We start from the raw sequence: 18,206 nt of genomic DNA on the forward strand, positions 1-18,206 counted from the left end.
ATTTCTGCCCTAGTCTGTCTTCGCTCTTTAAAAGAAAAAAGATTACTTCAGAAAATAGTGCTGCCTCGGCATAGTTAGGATGTGAAATCCGAGCCCGGTGCCAGTACATTTGGGATGCCATCCCGTGCCCTGAGACAAAGCGTTCTTCCGACATGATGTGGAGGATCCAACGTATAGTCTAAATAGATGAAAGAGACAATGACTTTGGTATGCTTACGGCTGGCTTGATGCATGCCTGAAAGTCTTCAAACCCAGCCGTGAATCAAGACGCGACAAGATCACTAACTCTCAGGGACAGCTCAGAATTTGCCTCCGGCTGTAACTTCTGTTTTTTTTTTCCTTTTTCTGTTATTTTGTCCTCTTCCCTCCCCAAAATGCAAGCTCTGATGTCTTGTTTTGTTAAAAACCAATCCATTGTGTCACGGCCTATCAAATGACGCCTTCATAAACAGCGGGGACAGAACTGAAATGTGTTGGAGCAATTACTTTTGAACTTGGGAAATCCGTTGGGAAATTCATTCATTCACACCGAGGAAAGCATTGCAAATTGTGGAATATCCATCTAATGGTCTCACCCTGATATAGATCGAGTAAATGTAATAGTTTCTTGGAGAGTCGTCTCGGAGAATGCTTGGTCAGCAAGTCCAGAAAGGCAAGTGCTTCCAAAGTAATCACTTAGGGTTGATTATGGAATTGACTTTAAAAGATGAAAGGAAATTGAACAATCATGACTCTATTATTTACATTTAAGTATGTTACCAAAGAACAATTTACCATCTTAGGTAACAATTTGAATGAATACCAAACTTTACATGACTAAATTTTGATTCATTTTGGGGTAACCTTGACTTTGTTTAATAAGACTACCGCAAAGATTTGCAATGAAAATATGTTGTTCTCAATTCAATCAGAGAGATGTTTACATGTGTAGAATAACAGCTGAAATTATGTAGCAATTATGTGACTCTTTTTTTGTCAAGAGTATGTGTGATTTTTGTAAAAGAGGCAGGCCACAATTTGGGAAACATCCACAGATAACATATCTGACTGCTTCAGTAACATTTTTCTTTGAAATGATTTTTTTTTTTCCCCCAGCATACTGACATGACTAAAATGGCTTGATCCTGCCACCACTCAACCATAATTTGCATTTTATGCCCGCAAGGGGAAAACGCAAACACGTGTCTCTAGAGAAATGAAGACGTGTCTACGTGATGTTGGGATAGATTCCTACTTCTCATCATCAAGCCAACATTTTCCTTTTTTTCCAATCACATGCACTGATGGTGGTGCTTGTAGTAAAGAATTTAGTGGTGATGTTTAAAATCAAGCCACAAGTCAAAATGTTTAGACATTAAGAAAAAAAAAAATTCTATTAAGTGATGGAGTTTGTGTCAGAGTTTGTTTTCTGGTCTGGACTGCATTATGAAAATGGGAACCAGAAAAATGCATTTTAGCGTGTTCATGTACTTCTTATTAGATGTGAAATAGTTTAGCTGCTTTTACTTTTTATTTACTTACAAAATTAGCAGAATTTTATCAGTGTGTAACAAAAAAAGTTTGCAAAGAACCTTGTTTACAGTTCTGGTTGAGGTGAGGATTTAGCTTTTAACGTTTTGCGAGATATTTAGAAACCACTCTTTGAGATGTCAAAGAGCATGCAAAATCAAAAGTTTATTTGATGAAAATCGGTTTTGAAATGGCTGAGATATCCAAAAACAAGGTGAAACAAAGAGATCCTATAAGGCATGGCCTGTCACCTTTTATTATTATCACTTTTTTGGATATCTCAGCCATTTGAAAACAGATTTTCATCAAATAAACACTGAATCCTTCTTAAAATTACATGCTCTTTATATTTCAGAAGAGGTTTCTCATTATCGCACTTAGGAATGTTCAAAACATGAATCTCCACCTCAACCAGTACTGTACAGTCCCTTCAAGATTGATCTAGAGTGAATAAATTGATGAATTGAAGCGATTGGGAACTGACTTGATTGATAACATGATAGAAGGGAATCACTGACAAATTTGATCAGTGTATTTAAGGTCAGAAACAATGAACTATATGATTTTGCGTGAATGCTCTGTGTTAAATTCACCACGCTGTCTTTTATCATGGGCCTCATGGCTAGCGTCCCTTGGGTGCTGGAGGGGAACTCTGCCTCAAAAGAAAGTGAAAACATTCCAAGATGATCCCTGGGGGGTGCCGCCTCAAAGTCATGGCCGAAGGAACTCTCCTACGCAAGTCTTCAGGACTGGTGCTGGAGAGCGCTTGATCTTGACTGACAAAATTTTTTTTAAAAGGGGACATGTTGTATTCATTATTGGATATATATTCCTGTTATATTTTCTTTAAAGAAGTGAAGAGCCTACACTATTTGCCAGTTATATCTCCCAACGGGGTTGAGAGAAATGTAATAAATGTCTCAGGGAACTGTTCAATTACACCCATAATTCTCCAATGGGCCCTTCATGATACAGGTTTTTTTACGATGTGTGGATGTGATACTGGATGTATTACCTTATTTTCAGGGGGTGTTCGATTCAAGGACACGATCATAACTATTATTTTTTAACTTTCTGTACTGGACCTTGTATTTGATATGATACATGTGTTGTTTGAAACCCTCAGCAAAGAGTAAAAGTATTAAATCATTCTACACTAGCCATATTTCAGCTTTTTTTTCTAGTCTGATTGAAACATTTTACATCAGTGTCATAAATAATAAGCTGATTCTTTTGTTGTCGTTGTTTTTTCATAGAAGATATTGAAAATCAACTCTCAGTAGTTCTAGTCTTAAATCCAGGCCCTGCTGTATTAGGCTATCATATTTTTGTCTTTGTTGTCTTGGAGTGTGATCAGGCTGTGCTTGTAAAAGGTGATAATAACTTTATAGTTTTTTGAGCCTTTATTTTTCACAGACCTGATATTTCTACAGAGGCCAGAAGCTCAATGCACATTATAATAGTATGGCATTACTTTGTGCAGGGCTCAACACTAATTTCTCTGATTTTGCTCTGGTGACCCCACTATTGGGCCACTAAAGTCTTTGTATCTTAGATTTTGGTGGCCCAAACAAGAAATGTAGTGGCCTAAAGTAATGGGAAATATCAATTTTGTTTTGAAGTCGAGCTGATCAAATGGGCTACCAAAAGAGAAGCTCTCTGAAACTTTGGTGGCTCGATATCAATTCTTAGTGACCCTGAGCCAGTGGGCCACCGCCAATGTTGAGCCCTTCTTTGAACATGACTTCTCACTATTTATGAATAGTTCTGCTCTTATTTCAGATATTTTAGCTTTCAATTTTTGTCTGCAGCCTTGCATTGACTCTAGCATTATGGAAATGAATGGCAATAGATAAAGTACTTAAAACACTTCATCAATACAGTTTGACATAGATTAATTTCATATAATCTAATCCAAAGCATATATGAGCTATGTTTTTGTGCCAGTGTGGGAAGTGGTAAAATATTACTATGTCACAATATGGCTTAAGATAGGACCTAACTTTTCTGCTGTCATTTTGTCCTGAGTTTATTATTTATGTTTACCAACAATGTGATTGAAATTTGACTAAGCAAATATGTCAAATTGCTCTTATCTCGTCATAATGTGACTTACATACACATGTTGTGGAATCCTTGACATAATTTATATGCATGAAGGAACATGGAAGTCCACAACAGAGACTTCACAAACATATGATGAGAGAGATTTGATATAAGATATGACATTTGCAGATAGAATAAGAATGAAATGGCCATGAATTTTACTTCTACACTTGAAATAGTTTATGTATCAATGGCAAACAATATTCATTATGAGAGTAGCAAAGCAAAGCAAGGGAATAAAAAATACATAACAAGACAAACAGAGGAATACAAGACAATACAATGTACATCAGTTCCAGACATGATGCCAGCTTTCAACTTTTCATGTGGATCTTTTCAATCTGTGTGGCAATTGTTTGTGTTCAAGGGGGAGATTTTCATAACATGGTGAACTTTTGTCCGACACGAAAAGGAAGGAGGCTACGCTAGCCTACATGGAACCATGAGTGTTATAGAGCCATTTGTCAATGTTGTCATTCTTCTTCCTTTTACCTTTTTTTTTTTCCTATGGCATGTTTCTTCACTGATATCTGTGATGGAGTCAGTCAGTTAGACAGTGAGTGGTCATGGTTGAATGAAGCTTCCTCAAGAGCGATTCGAATGTGATTTATTTCGAAACGCAGCACAACACAGTGTCATCATGCACGTAGGCAGGCATCTGTCCTTGTCTCAGGGTAACCCCCAAGTTCTCGTCTCTCTCTCTCCCCGCTCCTCCCCTTCCTCCTCCCCCTCCCTAACCCCCCTCCCCATCTTTCATCTTCTCAGGGATGTACCCAACCAACCACTATTCCTTGTGTCTGTCGTGTGATGAACGTGAATGACACACTAGGGAATGTCAAGTTGGTTCAGAGTTCAGTAATTGGTGCCATCCTTTCTCCATTCACACTGATATATTCTTCCGAGAGCATTCCTTGAGGGACAAGATTCAACATCCGAATGGTGGTCGATTCACCACCCCCCCCCACCCCACCCCAACCCTTGTATGAGATCAGATATGAGATGAGAGTCGAATCATCGCCTTACTATGCCAATATCCTGAAATGATGTTTCAAGTAAGTTAGTCCGTCAAAAACTGACTGACATTATTGTTATAAAGAACTCATCGAGACATCGTTGTTGGGAACCTCGAAAAAAAGTTGGTCATAGAATCTGAAACTGACCTTGCATGTGATATGACATATTCCAATTCACCATCTAAAAGATAAGTTAAGTTCATACTCACAATTCTTTTCAATGTTGACTGAACAGTGACTGAAATGTGTTTGTAAAAATTCAACAAGAAATTTGATAAATATTTCCCAAAAGGTTATGATTATAAATGGGAGAAATCTCAGGTCTTTGACAACATCAGCAGTAACACTTACCAATTGGATATAGATATTTTTCAATTAAAGTGCCTCAATTTTATGTCATTACCTTCATGTTGCTTTTGTTTTTAGTGTAACTGTGATGGGGTGCAGATATCATAGCTGCAGTTTTGGAAGCTTGCTTCTCTGACGAAAGTTTATGAATGAAAATATTATTCAAAAGCTTACAAAAGGGTACCATTATTATAGAGAACAAACATGCTAGTAAAGTGCTCTTCCTAAAGGAAAGAGGATGTGCCAAATCAGAGGAGTTGGACTATTTGAAAAATGCAAGGAGTGAGGTCATTTATTCTTGCCATGTCACTCCAAAACAATGTGCTCTTACATTTAATGGTTCTAAACTGATTCATCAAACAATGAATGTCGACATAATCTAGACACAACTGTCATTGTATACAGCTGCATATCATATATATTAAAAAAAATACTGCATTATCTAAGAGTGAAATTCAGCATACAAAAGCATTGCTGCTTAATCTCTAGTTGATATATGTGAATAGTTTGTGCATCGCTGAAAGGTATTTTAGATTTATCTTTTTCAAAGAAACTTCACTTTTAAGATTGTATTCAATGTGGACCACTATTTTTTTTACTGGTAGGTCTTTCGTTCCATCCATTATTATGAAATCACCCTAACATCTCCTCTATCCAGTTTTATTTTTATGTAACCATGGTGACTTAAGTTCAAACCTCCTTCCACAAAGCACTCACAGTGAATACACGTGAATGACTTATCGTTGGTGGGGTGACAAAACCTCGTATCTCAATATTTGGTGAAAATGAGTTTTCTTCATTATATTGAAGCTAGGAACCATTACTATGTAATTCTTAATCCTTGTATGCCCATCTGCAAAAATAAGGTCACAAATGATAAATAAAAGTTGGCTGTTTCCATTGACTTACATGTTATGGCAGCCATGTTTTTTAGCTCTCCTGAACATTTGACATTTTTGAGATACGAGGTTTTGTCACCCCCCAACGTTATGTGAGTTACGAAAGCATTACCTGTCAAATGTAGTTTTTACAAGAGATCTCATTCTAGCACATACATGCACCAGAGCAATTGACATATTTCCAGCCAGTTCCACACATTCTTCATAGGCCCATTATCAAGTACAGTCGTGGGTAAACGAAACAACAGATGGTGCCAAGAGGACGTAAATCAGGATGACATTTGTTTGAGTTTCTTATCAAGATTTTCCCTTCCCTGCGCCACAACAGTTTAGATTGGTCTCACTCTGCACTTCATCTCGGGTGACCATAAAAGTCACACAATGATCCTCCTCTTTCAGGATTTTATTCTTTTCCCTCTGCTCCGTTTGGAGGAGAGATGCGGCAGATCATAAATTACAGTCATCTGCGACCATTGAAAACGCAATATAAATCTAAGCACTATCTCCTGTACGACCCCCAAATTTGCTTGTTTCGTAACTTCAATTTTTTTTTTTGCAAACTCAACAAATGAAAGGACTTATGGTTTCATAACTCTGTAATTTTTGCAAACTTAACATATATAAAGAATTAGTTTCGTAACTCTGAATTTGTTATTGATATCAAGGCAAAAATGCTTTACAAGGGTTTCCTTGTAAGAGAAACTTGAGATTATTTGTAGTACTTATTGATAAAGTTGCTTCTCCACAAAGTGATGTCATGAATCATTGATTGCATATCAGTGATAGTAAAGAAAAAACAAAATGTCAGAGCACTGTATTTTTCCATAGGAAAATTAGTATGCCTCTCGAATATGTGATTTCTGTCAGAAATCCCAGAAATAAAGAAAACTGGGGATGAGCATTTTTTTCCTGTTCATTCAATACATAGCATCTAATCAGGATGACTAAAAACCAGGAAAAATTGTGTACTAGTTTCTCTTCATATTTGATTTTATCAGTTGATTAATCAAACTATTTATTTATGTCCACTATTTCCTATGAGTCAATCGCTTGCTTGTTCGTTATATAGTCCCTCTCATGCCATTTATTGACATTCTAACAGTTTAATTTATCATTGCTGTTTTTTCCTTGATCAGTCGCAAGTGTGAATCCTCAAAACATTGAATGCAAACATGGTGTTTGCTCTACCAAATTAGTTCCAAGTGTCACTAATTCTACAATACCCGTCTTGCAGGGTTCAGTAGATGTTTTCTAGATATGTCACTTTCTTGTTGGATTTCTCATTTCAATTAACCAAATCTGAATGCAACCATTTAAGGAGGTGTTAACACTCATTGAGAAGTTCCAGTTGTGGTTAGGATGCACTAAGGTCATCTGATGTGGTCCTCTCCTATGTGAACACCACTGTCCTTCGTATACAGCTAATGTGCAATGACAGCATCATTGTCTGCGGAAAGTGGGGGAATCATCTGAAATCATCTTAAACCTGGGATCAGAAACCATAAATGTGCATCGAGCAAGTCAAACAGTGTGATTACCTCGCAACTTTCATTGGTCAGTGGAAAGTCCTCCCCTGCTGATGAATAGAGCACCTAACTCACGCTAAGGGTTATTTTTCTCCCCTCCTCTGTGTCAAATTCAGCAATGATGTCTTGGAAGAAACTTTTCTGCTGTGATATATCAATTCCTATCACCCCCTCAACTTTACAGGGGAATAATTTCCCTAAGGAAAATTGTTATAGATGAAAGCAGTAGAGTAATGACTTTTATTTGGATCGGTAAAAATTCAGCAAGACCCTATGAATTGTACGAAAGCTTGTTTACAATTTATGGAATGTAACACCCTATTGGATGTCAAAGCAAGCTAGCTCATTTTTTTGTTGTTTTGTTCAGAAAGACATTTTTTCCCCTGAATCTGTGTAGCAATTAAAAATTCATGACTATCTTTCCTCACATTTGGTGTTAATGTCTTTGGTCTTTTATCATTATTTATCTCACTGTGTGCAGTCAAACTAACTTTGCTTTTGTTATAACTTATAGGGCAAACTCTCCTTTAACCAAACCCGCACAGGTTTTTAGGTCACTTTAGCCGACGGAAATCAATTTGATATTTTCACAGCATGTACATTATTTTATGTAGACCTCCAAATAAACTGTGATAGAAAAAGGTTCCAGTCTGTTAACAATTGCATAGAAATGACAGCTGTTTAGGAGAAGATGGGTTGAATGTAGCCAGGATGACAGGCTAGCCATTGCAAAGAACATTATAATTCAGAGAAACAGGGGAAAAAAGAGAGAAAGAAGAAAAAAAAGCTTTGTGATGGACAGACAGGAGGAGCACCCTGCCAGCTGAGCTAATCAGTATTCTCTCCTGGTAATTCTAGTCTGAGAGAGGGTATATAGAGGAGCAAAATTAGCATCTCAGAGAGGGGATGTCTTCATCAGATACTGAGCAAGCCTCAAAAGTGGATATTAAAATGTCATGAGGTCTACTCCCAGGAAGTCTTCGGTTTTGTTGTCGTTGTGGTTTGTATTTTCCACTAGTCTTTGCTGCTGATGTATCAAGAGCTTGAGAATTTGCAAGGCTTCTCAATAAATCATGGTATTGTGGTCCAAGACGTTTACGGAGATGCAGACCAAGCCCCTTCTGCCAGTGGTCTGGCAATTCGTCTCTTTGCTGCGGCCTGCGGTCAGGTCTTTTGTGCCGTGGCTGTGCTGCTAAAGACTCGCTTTGGTGTAAATCTGCGATTTCTTTTGGTGCCACGCTGCACGCCTGACCGACTTTATTCTCAAGCTATCAGGCTTGAAAGGAACTGTCCGCTCACGCTTTTGTGATTTCCAGTCGCGGATGTGAAAAGGTGTTGGCAAAATTTGAGATGAGACGCACAAAAGGTGGAAAAATACACCAGGAGGGAACCCTTTGATATGGTCTTAAAGGGACTTATGACACTTCCTGCCTGTAAACAAAGTTGTGGATTTTGCTGTTCAACACTATTCGGTCTCATTTTACATAGAAATGATTGCACAGATGAATTTTCATTGTGTATCATTAAACTTTGTGTTTTCAGCTCTCTCAGGATAGTCACCAGCTTGTGTAGGACCTACTGAATACTTATTGTTGGTGATGTAAGATTCAGTACCACAAGATCAATTGTTATTTCAGTGTTCTGACTGACACAGTTTTAAAGAGTGGATATTATACACCTGCTGTGTAAAGATCAACCCGCAAAGGCAAAAAAAAAATAAAAATGTGACAGTGTCTTTGCACCATAGACCTACACGTACCAGTGTAAGTCCATGTTCACACCAAGTGGTCTAAGTCACAAGTCCAACCACATGAAGGGTGTTATTCCGCTGTCTTTAGGGACGGGTTGACCTGATACCCAAGTGATAACATGAAGGCATCCATCACTCAATGATATGTGCTTCTCTGATATTCCCATTCTGTGAATGCTACAATAAATCTAATTTTTTGAGGTGCTTTCTTCCGTGCATCCTTTCATTGTCTGACTTCCTCTCCAAGCCTTTCTACCCCCTCCCCACTCTCCCCCTCTCTCTATGTCTATATATATGATATTACATATATTATACACATATATCTCTCCCCTCTCTCTCTCTCTTTCTGTAAGTTGCTATCAATCTATCAAGCGACAGTCACCTGTCTGTGTATCCCTGTCTTTCTCTGAACCGTGCTTGTTTCTCTGCACGTAGTCGTAGGTCTGTCTGTAATGAATACCAGCCTCACATAGCCGAAAATAAGATACCAATATTGCATCCTTGAACCTGGCTTGCCTCTTGGGTCCTCTGTTGCTTGTCTCTTTCCCCCAGACGCAAGTTCACTTCCAAAATGATGACACACCAGATAATACATGCACGTGACAGTCACAGCTTGAGACACTCACTATGAATCTGTGCATTAATTGGAAGAGAAAAAAATATCAGAATCAGTAAATCTTCTATTTTAAATTTCATAACAATGAACTCTGCCTAGTATTTGCCGCTAGATATTCACAAGCTGGTGTCCTGTGGGATATTACAAAATGCAGACATGGAGCAGAGCTTTTGCTCCTGGCGAGGATTGGTAAAAAAAAGCTACGAAAAGGGGTCTTAAAGATCACAGACTGTGATTCATCTGAGTTCTACTGTTTCTCAACACACCTGTTGGACAGAGCGTGGCCAGATGAGAGAGCAGATTCAGTCAAAACGTAATCAGAACATGCTCCGTGTTGGCCGAACATTCAGGCCCCCTGAATTTTCTGACCCCACTTTTTGCATTTACCCAACACGTAGCGCACGTATGCGTGGGTACTTGTTTAGTTTTGTTAGCTTTTCCATTGTCCCTGCAGTGGAATCAGTGAAAGTGAGGGGTAACATGATGGTTTGACTGAGTGATTTGGTATAATTGGCATAGCTCCACGTTGAGTCGACCTCTTCAGCGTCTTCAATGTTTATTTGTTTGTGTTCTACGCTAAATTGAAAGTCGAAACCTTAGATAACACTCTCTTTCTCTCCCACTTAGCTGTCTGCTTGACACATCTTGTTCGTAACTTGGTCTTTTCCCCCCTCCCCTCCCTTCTGTAGTCTCAATCTCGACATGGAAGAACCCTCTATCTGGGCAGAGTTTAAGCAAGGGATACAATTGATTTTAGGTCAAATGTTTCACGGCTAGCATTTGAGTTGCAACTGATGTAATTTTGATATGTTCAATAATAAGTCACTTACAATGATTATGATAACAAAAGTACTACTAATGACAGTGATAATGATGATGATCATTTTTACCAATATTTTGAGTAGGAACAGTAGTGTACATGTCGATATTGACAAAACTATAATCATTATGATAATAATGGCAATAAAAAGAATAAGAAAATTGGTTAATCCCATACTGTATCATCAAAAAATTGTCATTTTCATTGTTTGAATAATGTATACTGTGTCACTAATTCTTTGAAAAACAGCTATTTTACTAAAGAGGCTTTCAAACAGTAGAAAAATCAAATTAATGAATGAAAATAAATGAATTTGCATTGACTACCAACAAATAAAACAGAAGAACTCATGTGTTGCAAAAGATCAAACTCTATTCAGGGACCCGATTGACCGTTCATTTATGTCACAAAGTTTATGTTCATAATAGGCTCGGCAATTTACTCCTTCCTACAATGATATGGATATTTACAGCTGATAAAAGGTAACTTTTGCCAGATATTCAAGCACAATATTACACATGAAAGGTGTTTTCAGCTTGAATGAAAAAAATCTAGCACTTATTAATGCCACCAAAGATCTCAAGTGTCGCGATCCAGAGAGCGACATTTGGAAACATTTACCATGGAATGAAAGTGAGTTCACATGATCATATATATATGGCAGATCTCACATGCAGAAAGGAGGGGGGGGGGTATATTCTCTGGGTGTGTCTGGGCGTGTCCGATAGGTTCAGCAGGGTGTTGAATCAAGCAACTCCGGCAGCTGACAGCGGAGTTTTATCATGTGTTGACATATCCTCCAGCTCACTCTGAGCTGTGCATCGTAGATCAGGATCGAGGAATTTTGTTTCCTCTCAAAAATGTTGACTTTTTGCCAGCTGTGGAAGGGTCATATGTACATCCAGGTTGGTGTACACTTGATGTGTACATTTGACATCTGGAAGACATGAAAAAAAAATGCCTCAAAGGCAAAGTTGTTTTGATTCGTATCAATGTACTCTGAGCAGCAGATTACTGAAATTTGAAGCGGAAATGAAACTAGAATCATAGCTCTATGCTACAATACTGACAGTGAGAATATCAGCTTGAGATCATATGTGGCATATAATGAGGTCCTCACTAAAACCATCTTTTGAAACATTGTTAGTGGGGTTAAAACAAATCTCTTATATTGCATATTCCCGTTAAAATTTACCATATTACCATTTTTTCTGAACGTTTATCATGTTAATTTTTTTCAGTGCATCCAGTTTTCAGATATATACATTGTAGTTGTGATACTTTCAAAATGGTTAGTTTCTTGGTAGAGAAATAAGAGAAAGAGAAAGAGAGAGAGAGAGAGAGACGGACGTATAATACAACTTGATAATTGTGTGACAGTAATAAAAAAAAGAATAAACCAAAAGCTTTACTTCCCACTTTTGTAACATTTTCCATCCAAATGAATTGTACTGATTGTTGTTGTATTTAAAGATTGAAATTAGCCAATTATGCTACCCTGAAGCTCTAGCATTACAGAATTTTATAGGTATTCTTTGAACATGTTTAGTTTGCTGATGAATAGGTGCTTAGTTTGATGATGACTATATCATTAATTTCTATTAAAGGGATTGGTGCTGCTCAAACAAAATATGGAATTCTATCTTCAAAGTCTCTATTCTTTGATGACTTCATTTTGTTTTGTCCTTTGACATTTTTGTTGGATGCAGGAGGATACTCAAAGTGATATCAGCTTTTCCTTCTATGCAGTCTTTTGAATTATTGGTGCCAAGGCAAAGATGTTGCTTAAAACGTCAAATTCAGATTCTTAACCAAACTTGTCTACAGAGGGTAGGAAACTTGGCGCAAGGCAAAATGTACTGCATCTTCTGACACTAGATTGAAGCAACTACACAAGCATTCATTTCATGACTCATAGAATGTGCTTAACAAACTTGCTATTGAGTAAGTTCGATCATATTTCTCTAGCATTTTTTATTAAATTTCCTAACTTTGATATATTGACTGACATGATCTATGGTACATTATGTAATGGTTTCTTATTGTACATCCAAGCTTGATATCATGTGTCATTTTATTTTGTTACATGTCATGAACACTTTGTTAAGAAATGAAATATATACATTGTATATTTACATGTATACATATATATATATATATATATATATATATATATATATATATATATATATATATATATATATATATATAGATTGAAATTGAAATTGAAATTTTCTTATATCTTATTTTTCTCACTTCACAATTTCTTGCAGACGTGCAATAATCAAGAACCAGGATCTGAGGCCAGACACACCCCTGAGCCAGCTCCTGACCAACGACTTCTGGGGCACCCCCATAAGGCACAGCGGCTCGCACAAGTCATACCGCCCTCTATGTGTGCTCTCCTTTCGTCTCAACTATGCCGTGGGGGAGCTGGACCCGTTCGGCTACCACCTTGTCAACGTCTTGCTACACGTCCTGGCCACTGGCCTCTTTGTCAGCGTCGCTAGGAAATTCCTGAAAAATAATCATGCGGTCTTATTTTCGGGCCTTTTGTTTGCCACGCATCCCATCCACACAGAGGCGGTGGCTGGAGTCGTCGGTCGAGCCGACGTGACCGGCTGTGTTTTCATGCTCCTGTCGTTTATCTGCTACATGAGCTCTATAAATCGTCAGACAAACTCAGAAAACTCAGAAACTGGACAAAATTTGTCACCACTATTGCCATGCCCTGAGAAAAACAGTGTAACTGCCATCCAAAGATGCTATAGATCCTGGATTTTGAGTGCCATCTTTACATTTTGTGCAACCTTCACAAAGGAACAGGGCATCACTGTAATCGCAATAAATGCGGCCTATGAGATCTTTGTTGTTCACCAAATACGCATCCAGGACTTGCCAAAGATTTTTTACAAAGTAAGTTGAGTTCGTTCGCAGCGATTACTTATGTTTCGGAGCTATAGACTCGACCAAAACCCTTCTTTTTTCAAATGAATATAACCATTATTACTACTGTAAATAATTTTATTACCATTTTGTTTATTGACTGATTTAAAAAAATAACTTCCTTTCATGAGTACTACAAACCTGACTTCAAAACTGATGCTTGAGAATTCTGCAGACATTTGAGGTGTAGGAATAGTGTTACAAGTTCCATCATGTCTCAATCCAGAATGATGAAAACTTATTTTTTTGTAGAGGCGTCTGCTTGAATCGAGTTGTTTGTCTCTTCCTTCTCAGCCCACACTTCATCCCAGAAAACACAATATTTGTCTAATCCAAAGGTAGAACATTCAGACAATTTATCACCATATTTCTATCTAAAGTGATACCAACATCCTCATGATCTATTTTGGCATGGCGACCAGCCACCTAGTCTCAATTAAAGAATTATGATCATTCAAATTATTAGACTTTGCACACGGATGACAAAAGCCATCTGTTCTAGGCAAAGCTCACTTTTTATGTTTGATAGTCACGTTGGGTTGAAATGATTTGCCTAATAGAGAAGCAATGAAATTGTGATGAAGAATTGGATGTGATTTGTGCAGAGCGAAACAAAAGATGGTCTGAAAACAAGACTAAACCTTCTACCTGTAACGACTTACTGGTACAATGCCTGTTTGCATCAGACACAATAAACAGTTCATCTTCACTTGCTATTTTTTTCCCAAGGGCAGGAGATATGAGTTGAATAACCCTGAGGGAGAGATGACTCTGAGGTCACAGTCTTGCGTGTCAGTCACAAAGGACTGTCTTTTTTTTTCAGTTTCTAAAGTTCGTAATTTAGACTGTAGGGATGAGCTTTCAAGCTTAAATGTAATGTGATGATCACTGATGTATTTTATTGTCAATGAAACCTTTATAGTAGCTGTGGCTAATATTTGTGCATTGATCAATATAGTACAATAAAAGGGGGAGTTCTGTCCGATGAATAAAGATTAGGATATTTTTTTTTAACAGTCTGTCAACTTTGAATTCAGCACATACGTACTGTCAGTGACCAGTTATCCTACTCTTATTAGTGTGTGATATCACATATTTGGGTTGCTTTCTAGAAACAAGTTTTCTGGACACAAACACATGACACTCACACACACTCACTCATTCATTCACACAAATATTTTGTTACTTCTCACTCCACACACAGCTGATCCTGATAGTGTTATGTGCATACATCTATTAACCCATTGAGGACGGACTGATTTTGCTACAACACACATTTCCCATAGACGCCTGCCTGAGTATACTCAACGAGTTAAACAGTGACAGGAGCCAATTACAAACATTTATAATAATGATATAATAATCATTTATAACAATTATAACAATTATAATACAATTATTTTCTCCCCCCCCCAAAAAAAAAAACAAAAAACCTGAATTGTCAGAATTCACCACATTATATTCAGATCCTTTTTCATCAGTGAACATGATTATGAATTCATTGCCAATGGCACAGTCTGTGTCATAATGCTTCGTATTACTGAATGTGCAGCAGCTGCTTTGAAAATCCGCAAATGCTCATGACTCTGAGGGTATGTTAGAGCCATTCTCATTGGGATAGAAATTTCATGATGTTAGAAATATCGACGATGTTAGAAATATCGCAAACTTACATGTACTGTGAAAGTTGCCTAGCAGCTGTACCAAAATTTACATGAAACTTCACAAGAAAGATCACAGGTCAGAGTGTTATCATTGTAACTTTGCATGACACTTCACAAGGTGTTATGTACATTGTAATGAGAATGCACACAGCAGATAAATCGCAATATTATGCATGTGACTTCCAGATCTGCTTTCCGTCTGGTGCGTGACAAATGAACATGTGAGCGGTTGTAACATATTTGTACAAGTGTACTACAAGTTCATGCACTGGTTTGTGCTGTGCTGTATCTGCACCATTGTCACTACACTGAATGCAAACCAAATAGCGTACTTGGAACAGTTCAACAAGAAAACAGGGCATACGTAGTAGGCCCTATTTCCAGAAACTTTAACCCATTGAGGACAAGTCCCAAGTATACTCTGGCAAATGTTTAGGGAAATGTGCATTGTAGCAAAATCAGCCCATCCTCAATGGGTTAATATCTTTTTCACTGCAGCTAACATCTCAAGTTCATACCCCCATGTCTTTCCTTCATTATCGTGGTCATGCCCCGTTCAGATCAAAAAGCTGAATTAAACATACTCTTGAGAGCACTTCGCTTCGCTTTCACAACACTTAACTCCATTTAGCTTTGCTTCAGACTGAACATTGATTGTCGCATTTTGGTCGGAGCGGAAGATGCTCATACAATTGGCTATGAGATGAGGGACCGCATCTATGCTTCAGGGGAATTACCCAAAATATTTCATCTGCACATTCAGTGAATGTGGAAGCACTAGTAGAACCCATCAGTGAAGTTTGAATAAATTCAGACGTTCCATTCCAAAGTCAGGAATTTCAAAGGTCTGGTTAGATGCCATCATCATTGAGTAAGAAGGCTGTAACAGTTTATGATGTCAGTGGATGTAGTGGAATAATGTAAAGGAAATATAAAAAGACAATTCTTCTCATTTTCATTTTCTGGCATAATAAAAGCGCATTCGACTTGTAACACCTTCAGGAAGCAGGAGAAAATAGTATTACCCCTAACAAATGTCAGTGACTGACAAATCAATAGAATGTTTGATTTACATTTTGAAAATAAAGTTTTGCAAGTCAAAGTCAAGAACAAATGTTATCTCTGACATATTTTGTTATGGGAATATGCTTGTACCTGTATAAGCTAGAAATAACAGTTTCTCTAAATCTAATATATAACACACATGAAAAATTGTGAGGGCATGACATCAGCAACTTGCTCATTTGAATATTTATAAAGACAGGTCAAGAAATGTTTTCTGAAGAAATGCAAAATTTCAAAATGTCATTTCCTCCTTATTTCTCATCAGATTTTTGTCATTTTGGAATGTTCTGTAGGGAATTTTTTTCTCTCTTTTTCTTTAGAGTTTATTTTTGGGGTGGATTTCCTCTTTGAAGGACATATCTGTATGTGACAGCATTCTCAAATGAACTGGTATCCATTGCTGACCACTCAAAAAGTGATATTAGATATTAACCAAATTAAATTGCTTTCAGTGGTTATGCACCTTTCATTTTTCATGCAAATGCATGCTTTTCAGATTCGAAAAGTAAAGTCAGTGCCCCAAGTTAGTGCCCATCGACTTGCCATTTCACTTTGCCTTTTCACACCAAAGCAGAGTGGGGCAAAAGCGTAATATTGCATTTCCAAAACACCTCGTGATGTACTCACACTCTTGTCAGTTCCGTTTTATTCAGTTAACACTTTTAAATATTCTGTTGTATTCTGTTCACACTGAAGCCTTGTATCTGAAAGCACTGCTCATAAAATTCTGCTCTGCACTGTCTTAACCCTTAATGTGCCAGGGACTTTAAACATTGTAAACAATGCAGACCTACAAAGTCTCATGCCCCAGCAACCCAACTCATGCTTAGCCACTCAGCATTCATCTTCTCACACCTCCCAGGAGGTTGTCTAGGGATGGTTCCACGGCTGTTTCTTACAAATTACAGCTATTTACTATTCTAAATAGATAATCCAGAGGTCTTTTAAAATTGTGTCATCTACTGAAGTCATGTTCAGTTATAAATTCTACAAACCAAGAATCATTCACCCTTGAAAATTTGTTATGAGCATGTTATCATTAAACAGGTTTGAGCCTTTGAATATAGGCTGAAAAGAAAATGTTGTCTTCAAATAAAGATCTTCTGAATGGATACTTAGTATTAAGTCTGTATTGCATTGACAAACAGATTAGAAGGTAACTCACAGAACCTTGTTGAAGACTGCATCACATATTATTCTTCAGGTACAAATGATCTTCACATGAGGGCTTCTGTATTGTAAGAAAGTGTTTTTTTTTTCAAATTAATGATTCTTGAGCCGTTATTTTTTACTGCAACTGATTAACGAATTGCTCTTCACTGACATAGTTAAACTCCGATTGTTCAGTATTTTGGTATTCAAGTAGCTATGATAAAAATCACGGGCATACATACTGGGAATGGACTTGAACCAACAGCTGCCTGACACTATACAGATGTCACATCCACTAGATATGTACACTGGATACTGGATCAAAAATCTTATGACCATTGCAACCATTTTGAAATGCCATTTGTAGCATATCTATACAGATTCATAATAATAGTCATGTGGTCACAGCAATCTTAATGCCTGAGTTTGATTTTTACTTTGCTACAGCTCTTCTTTTTTCTGCTTTCATTCAAACCATTTTCCTCCTTCCCTTTCCTTCCTTTCTTCTTCAAATATAACACCCCTGAAAAAGTATGTCAGGTATTGCATTTTGAAGTGACACTTGAGAGGATGATAGCTAAAAAATCATCTCATATTTTTCCTGTATTTTCACAAACTTGCAGGTAATGATTGATCGAGGGTTCACATTTTGATAGCTGGTTGTCATGCCTCGTGACAAACATCACACAACGTGTCAGTGACTTGTGGTTGCATATATGCGCTTGGAGCTAGAATGTGGTAATCCAAGCTCTTTGGGCCAAGATTTGGGTATTTGTGTTATGTGTTCAAGAA

General features: G+C 37.5%; 1 protein-coding gene across 1 annotated transcript in view; it reads left to right on the forward strand.

Annotated features, from left to right (window-relative positions):
- Positions 1 to 18,206, forward strand: part of LOC139717989 (protein O-mannosyl-transferase TMTC2-like) — a 118,125-nt gene that overhangs the window by 61,391 nt on the left and 38,528 nt on the right. Inside the window, exon 2 of the mRNA XM_071629478.1 lies at positions 12,861 to 13,503. Within this exon, the coding sequence (XP_071485579.1) occupies positions 12,861 to 13,503 (643 nt within the window). The remainder of the gene's footprint in view (positions 1 to 12,860; positions 13,504 to 18,206) is intronic.

Source organism: Diadema antillarum, unplaced genomic scaffold, assembly GCF_040938485.1.
Source record: "Diadema antillarum isolate AM-2024a unplaced genomic scaffold, OU_Dant_1.0 scf00000086, whole genome shotgun sequence".
Classification (NCBI taxonomy): domain Eukaryota; kingdom Metazoa; phylum Echinodermata; class Echinoidea; order Diadematoida; family Diadematidae; genus Diadema; species Diadema antillarum.